The 7,124-nt window shown below is 43.1% G+C and overlaps 1 protein-coding gene across 7 annotated transcripts in view; it reads left to right on the top strand.

Annotated features, from left to right (window-relative positions):
* The first annotated feature begins 944 nt into the window (after positions 1-944).
* Positions 945-7,124, top strand: part of tbk1 (TANK-binding kinase 1) — a 14,941-nt gene continuing 8,761 nt past the window's right edge. For 4 of the 7 annotated variants that reach the window (XM_082166605.1, XM_082166606.1, XM_082166604.1 and 1 more), the window contains exons 1-6: positions 945-1,080; positions 2,521-2,626; positions 3,101-3,241; positions 4,123-4,252; positions 4,338-4,519; positions 4,878-5,038. In XM_082166605.1, the coding sequence (XP_082022731.1) occupies positions 2,540-2,626; positions 3,101-3,241; positions 4,123-4,252; positions 4,338-4,519; positions 4,878-5,038 (701 nt within the window). In that variant the 5' untranslated portion in view covers positions 945-1,080; positions 2,521-2,539. Of the gene's footprint in view, positions 1,081-2,520; positions 2,627-3,100; positions 3,242-4,047; positions 4,253-4,337; positions 4,520-4,877; positions 5,039-7,124 lie in introns of those variants that run through there. The other 3 variants (XM_082166608.1, XM_082166607.1, XM_082166609.1) reach the window with 2 other exon arrangements.

Raw genomic sequence — 7,124 nt, 5'->3', positions numbered from 1 at the left:
GGCAACATTATGAACAAACGTTCTTCCAGTGACATTAATAGAACGTTCGTTCAAAGATATGTGTCTTTAATTATGTTCTCAAAACGTTAGAACAAATACAAAACATATAAACAATATATACATAGTAATCATTTGTAGTGTATGGCCAGTGTTACTTCATTAAAAACATTATTATGGTTCTAGTTCGAATTCATCAAATGTTTATTTCATTAATATATGTCACGTGCTTAATACTGGGTGGTCATGTCATCTGTCAGATTTGTTATAACATATAAAAGCAAAAAAATTAGCAGAGGATGGTTTCGATCCATCGACCTCTGGGTTATGGGCCCAGCACGCTTCCGCTGCGCCACTCTGCTCTCGCCGACACCAGCAAATCAACACGGCTCATACACACAACACGACTCGAATGTAGAGGGTTTATGGTTTATTATGATTTATTATCACGGTTTATTATTATAGAGCCACTAGTGATGACTAATGATGACTCACTTTATATTTATGTTATAGTCATATTCGTATTATATGTATAAGTACACATATAGATATTCACTTTTCTGAGCAGCGCCCCCTACCGATACACCATCACACTTGCACACTACAAAAATATAACAAAATCCACATCCACCACTGAGAAACAACATGTCTGAGAAAGGACGTCTGCTGTTATAATCTCAAAACAAAACAAAATAAAAAGTTTTGAAGAACAAAAAAATATCCCATAAACTATCCCCATCCATGCAACAGTTCCCGTTCTCCTCTAATACGACATTTACGGTTGTCTAATGGCTGTGTGCGCATTGGAACTCGTGCATACTACGCAGTGTACACTATATACGCTTCAATCTAAACAGTGCGTGAAACTAGGCACTTTGTAGAGATACACGTTTCAGAAGCTCAGCTCGGAGTGGACTATTAACATTATTGATTAATGCGTAGATACACACCCTTCACGCATGCGCACAGCATCTACACTACAGTCGCAGTGCGAGTGTGTGTGCAGTGTGTGATCGCGACACGGCCCGGTGTCGCTCATGTGATGAAAACACGGAAAACGGAAGAGACGTTCGTGCTCTCGAGGTGAGAACATATAAACATCATATGCTGACATTAAATACATCATATAATCATCATTATTATATCTGTGTTTACGGTCTTACTCTAATGTTGGACGGAACAACGCAATGTTTAGACTGATGCGATGTGTGTTTATTATGTAATGTAATATAATGAAAGCATGCTTGTGTTCAGTGCGGGATATTCCTCGATCTGGTTAATCACATCTAATGTCACAGCGCAGTAATAAACCGCTTTATTCGGTCAGAATGTAACGGTTACTGTACTTTATTAAGCCGATGTACTTTCAGTTTCACTCGGTTCTGTGTCGTAACGATCCGTGCAGATGATATAACCCTCACGATTCTCTCTCGCTTCTCCTTTTACCTCTGATTTGACATTTTTAGTTTAGTTTCACGCTAAAAGGCGAAAGAATCACGCGCTGGTGCGGGAAGTCCCCGCAGATCTGTGACGTCACGGTGCAAAACAGTCCCGCAGCTGATTTCACAACATCCTCGTCATCACACGCGCGTTATGATCGTTCCGGCGAAATTAAAGCTAAAGTGTTCCGAGACGACATTGCACTCAAGAAACACAGTCAAACCAAACATTACTCAGACACTATATCATTCTGGATATGTTTCACTAGTGTGATCAGGACACTATAGTTCATTATGTAAGTGAGGAGAGCATAATCAAGTAAACTGAGATATTATACCCACACACTCTTCATACAGGGACTACCAGTGACATTTAGGAGCAAAACTGATTGGGACACTTAGACCTGATCATGTTTTGCTGAAGTGTTTTGTCTTTAATTGCTAATGCTCTTTTTACACACAGACTGAACAAAATGAAGCATTGCTTGGTGATTGGTTGAGCTAAACTGGTATTATCTAATTGTGTAGTTAAATTTAACAGCTGACAGATATTCAACATAATTCATGTGTGAGACAGTCGAAGGACGGACAAAACCAGTCAAATATCAACTGAGTTCTGCTCATATTTCATCACCATTTTCTAAACTATAGCGAATAAACTGTGATCATGTGAGAATGTTGAAGGCGTGTGTGTTTTGACTGTATAGCCAAAGAATAAAGTTCTAAGAACGTTTTGCGAATGTTCCCAGTAAGTTATGAAAACATTATTACTGAATGTGAACCTTCAGTTTTAAAAGCGTTTCTTCTTGATTCTGTGAACGTTACAGTAACATTGTATCATTCTTCAAACATTATGGAACGTTACTTTTGAATCTGAACGTTCTGAAACAAGTAGAAACATTTAAAAAACGTCTAAATGAAACGTTCCATTAAAGGCCAGATAACTTTGAACGAACTGGAAGAACCTTGACGGAACGTTCCCTGTTATCTGGGTAATACCTGAAAAATGACTATAGTACTGAATGATTGTGGTGGTACATGATGATCTCAGAGATGTCCTCATGAATGTGCTGATGTGTTTCAGGTGAATCTACAGAGTCATCATGCAGAGTACGGCGAACTACCTGTGGATGATGTCAGACCTGCTGGGTCAGGGCGCCACGGCCAACGTGTACCGCGGCCGACACAAGGTATCTCCCAATCCTCAGGCTTTACCTCAGTTAGGCGTGCTGGAAACCAGTCTCAGGTTCATGAGAATCAAGGCTTCGTTCATCCGACTGAGTCCTTCATCAGTGTTTAATTCCCATCGGATCAGAACCCGGAGAACAGGGAACGTTATGAGCGAACGTTCTTCCAGTAACATTAATAGAACGTTCGTTTTTAAATGTAACGTTTTTTTAAATGTTTCTACTTGTTTCAGAACGATCAGATTCAGTAACGTTCCATAATGTTTGAAGAATGATACAATGTTACTGTTCCCTTAACGTTCACAGAACCAAGAAGAAACGCATTTGAAACATTTATAAAACTGATTCACTCTTAAAGCCTCACTCTGAGTCTCTCACACAGGGATTTTGATTCTTTTGAGTCAGTGAATGTTTTGATTCCTCAGCGCATGTCTCTGAACTCTGAGTGATGTGAACTTTATATTCGACTCTCTGTAGAAAACGGGCGATCTGTACGCGGTCAAAGTGTTTAATAACCTGAGCTTTCTGCGGCCGCTGGACGTCCAGATGAGGGAGTTCGAGGTGCTGAAGAAACTCAACCACAAAAACATCGTGAAGCTCTTCGCCGTCGAGGAGGAGGTGAGACCACACCTGAGACCACACCTGACTCCGGAAAGAGTTAGTCCACTTCAGAGTTAGGGTTACTCTCCTCACGTCATCCAAGATGTTCACGTCTGTCTTTCTTCAGTCGAAAAGAAATAAAGAAAACATTCCAGGATGTTCCTCCATATAGTGACTTCAATGGGGTCCAACGGGTCGAAGGTCCAGATGTGAGTTTCAGTGCAGCTTCAAAGTCTCGACACGATCCAGCCGAGGAATAAGAGTCTTATCTAGACAAACCAGCCCACATTTTACAACAAAATACACATTTATATACTTTTAACCACTAATTAAGCCACACATTACGTAATCAGGTTGAAAGGTCAAGCGTGATGTAGGGGGAAGAACAGGTCTAGTGTTTACAAAGCCAGTCAAACGCCATTTACAAAATAAATAAAAGGTAAAATAACGATGTCGGACGATTGTGAAGTTGGAGGAGAAAATGAGATGAGAGTTTTTCACCCTATCCTACATTTCTGACCCGGAACACGCGTGACCTTTCACCCTGATGACGTAATGTGTGTCGCATCACAGCGAGAGCAAGACCAGCATGTGTGGTCTAAAGTATATAAATGTCACTATATGGAGGAAAATCCTGGAATGTTTTCTTTATTTCTTTCCGACTGAAGAAAGAAAGACATGAACATCTTGGATGACGAGAGGAGAGTAAAGAATCAGGAGAATGTAATTCTTTAACTCTGAAGTGAAACACAAGTCAGTGCTGAACTCTTCCCAGATTCACTTCCTCATGTGTGTGTGTGTGTGTGTGTGTGTGTGTGTGTAAGCTGTAATACCGGTTCTCTGTGAACACCAGACGTCACAGTTCTGTTGTGATTGTGAACGCTGATGTTGTTTGTCAGTCGAACACGCGTCACAAGGTGTTGGTGATGGAGTATTGTCCGTGTGGGAGTCTGTACACGGTCCTGGAGGAGCCGACCAACGCCTACGGGCTCCCGGAGGACGAGTTCCTCATCGTTCTGCAGGACGTCGGTGAGTTCTGCACACACACGAACGCTCCTCAAGGTTTCTTAAGGGAAGATCCCACTGATCTGACGCGAGTGTCATCATGTGACAGTGGCAGGAATGAACCACCTGAGGGAGTACGGCATCGTTCATCGAGACATCAAGCCGGGGAACATCATGCGTGTGATCGGAGAGGACGGCCGATCCGTGTATAAACTCACGGACTTCGGAGCCGCGCGCGAGCTGGAGGACGACGAGCAGTTCGTGTCGCTCTACGGCACTGAGGAGTATCTGGTGAGCTGAGGATCATGGGAAACACTAACCCTGTTTAAAAAAAAATAATTACATGTGATTTATTTCTTCATTTTTAAACATTTTACAAACAAAAAAATGTGTGTGTGTGTGTGTGTGAGGAACATGTGCTGATCTGTGTGTGTGTGTGTGTGTGTGTGTGTGCTGATCTGTGTGTGTGTGTGTGTGTGTGTGTGTGTGTGTGCTGATCTGTGTGTGTGTGCTGATCTGTGTGTGTGTGTGTGTGTGTGTGTGTGTGAGGAACATGTGCTGATCTGTGTGTGTGTGTGTGCTGATCTGTGTGTGTGTTGATCTGTGTGTGTGTGTGTGTGTGTGTGTGTGTTGATCTGTGTGTGTGCAGCATCCCGACATGTACGAGCGAGCGGTTCTGAGGAAAGATCACCAGAAGAAGTACGGAGCCACGGTGGATCTGTGGAGCATCGGAGTCACGTTTTATCACGCCGCCACCGGATGCCTGCCGTTCAGACCCTTCGAAGGCCCACGCAGGAACAAAGAAGTCATGTGAGTGCCATCACACACACACACACACACACCTGCATCACACTAACTCTTCACACACACACACACCTGCGTCACACTAACTCTTCACACACACACCTGCGTCACACACACACACACACACACACCTGCGTCACACTAACTCTTCACACACACACACACCTGCGTCACACTAACTCTTCACACACACACACCTGCGTCACACACACACACACACACACACACCTGCATCACACTAACTCTTCACACACACACACACCTGCGTCACACTAACTCTTCACACACACACACACACACCTGCGTCACACACACACACACACACATGCATCACACTAACTCTTCACACACACACACCTGCATCACACTAACTCTTCACACACACACACACACACACCTGCGTCACACACACACACACACACACACACCTGCGTCACACTAACTCTTCACACACACACACCTGCGTCACACACACACACACACACACACACCTGCATCACACTAACTCTTCACACACACACACACACACGTCACACTAACTCTTCACACACACACCTGCGTCACACACACACCTGCGTCACACTAACTCTTCACACACACACCTGCGTCACACACACACACACACCTGCATCACACTAACTCTTCACACACACACACACACACATGCGTCACACTAACTCTTCACACACACACCTGCGTCACACTAACTCTTCACACACACACACACCTGCGTCACACTAACTCTTCACACACACACCTGCGTCACACACACACACATGCATCACACTAACTCTTCACACACACACACACACACACACACACCTGCATCACACTAGGGCTGTCAAAATTGCTCAAAAATGACGTTCGAATATTCCCTCTAAAAAACACACGAATATTCGAACTATTCGAACATCTGTTTGCGCATTACGTCAATAACAGGACAAATTAATACAAAGAGACATACATAACTACTTGTATAGGTAGTTAATTTAAGTTTAAACATATTTGACAATGTATTACCAACACAAAACCAAGTAAATAAACTAATGGCCAAGACCGCAGACCTCACTCTCGCTCACTCGCAGGCACTCTCTCTCTCTCTCTCTCTCTCTCTCTCTCTCTCTCTCTCTCTCTCTCTCTCTCTCTCTCTCTCTCTCTCTCTCTCTCTCTCTCTCTCTCTCTCGCCCTCGCGCTCACGCTCTCTCTGCGCATAACGGTTTAAATGAACAACAATAAGCACATGTTGAGTGCTGATCAAGAGTTTTGTGCAAGCAATTTAAGGTCGCGACTCTTGTCCCAAATATAGCAGGCTTCATTCAGTGATTGAAACAAATGTATTAACATTAATTGAAGTTTTACAGTATAGAACCGACATTGAAAGCTCCGAGCGAGCTGTGCTGTGGTAAACATGGAACTTTTCTGTTTAATGTTAAATAAAATGAGGCACACAATTCCGAGAAATGTGACAACAAAGAACTTTTACCCTGAGGTTCATCAAAAATAAAGTGCTATTAAAAAAGAAAAAGGCTACTTACATACTTGGTGCTTGTAGCCTATTAAAAAAAGGGAAAAAAAGAAATAAATTATTGTCATTATGCCATGCTCATTTGGGTGCACATTATCGAGATGTGACCTCATGTTGCTAGTGGTCGAATGGTATGCTAGCTGTATCTTACATAGCTTGCATACTACTTTATCTCGCGGCTCCACAATTTTACCTTCGACCGACCAAAATCCAAAGTACTTCCAGACATGGCTTTTTAGATTTTGGGAGGTTAAAATCACTTTCTCTGCTGCGGTCGAGTTGGGCTCTGGATTTTCTGCCATCTTCCATAAGTCAACTTTCAGCAGTGACGCTGTGCTAGACAGTGCGACTCGTGTACCTGTCCCTGACGCCTCACGGCAGCGCGCCCACTCGCAAAGCAGACAGCCGCGCGGCCCGCGCCTCTGCTTCCGCGGGCGTGTTTTTCCATATTCGAAATTCACATTCGAATATTAATTTTCACGTTCGAATTTCTGTTTTTTAAAACTATTCGAATATATATTCGAATTTAGAATATTCGTTGACAGCCCTACATCACACTAACTCTTC

The sequence above is a fragment of the Leuciscus leuciscus genome (assembly GCF_965113295.1).
Source record: "Leuciscus leuciscus genome assembly, chromosome: 4".
NCBI lineage: Eukaryota > Metazoa > Chordata > Actinopteri > Cypriniformes > Leuciscidae > Leuciscus > Leuciscus leuciscus.
Note: the sequence above shows the minus strand (reverse complement) of the source record. Positions and strands in the feature narration are given on the sequence as shown.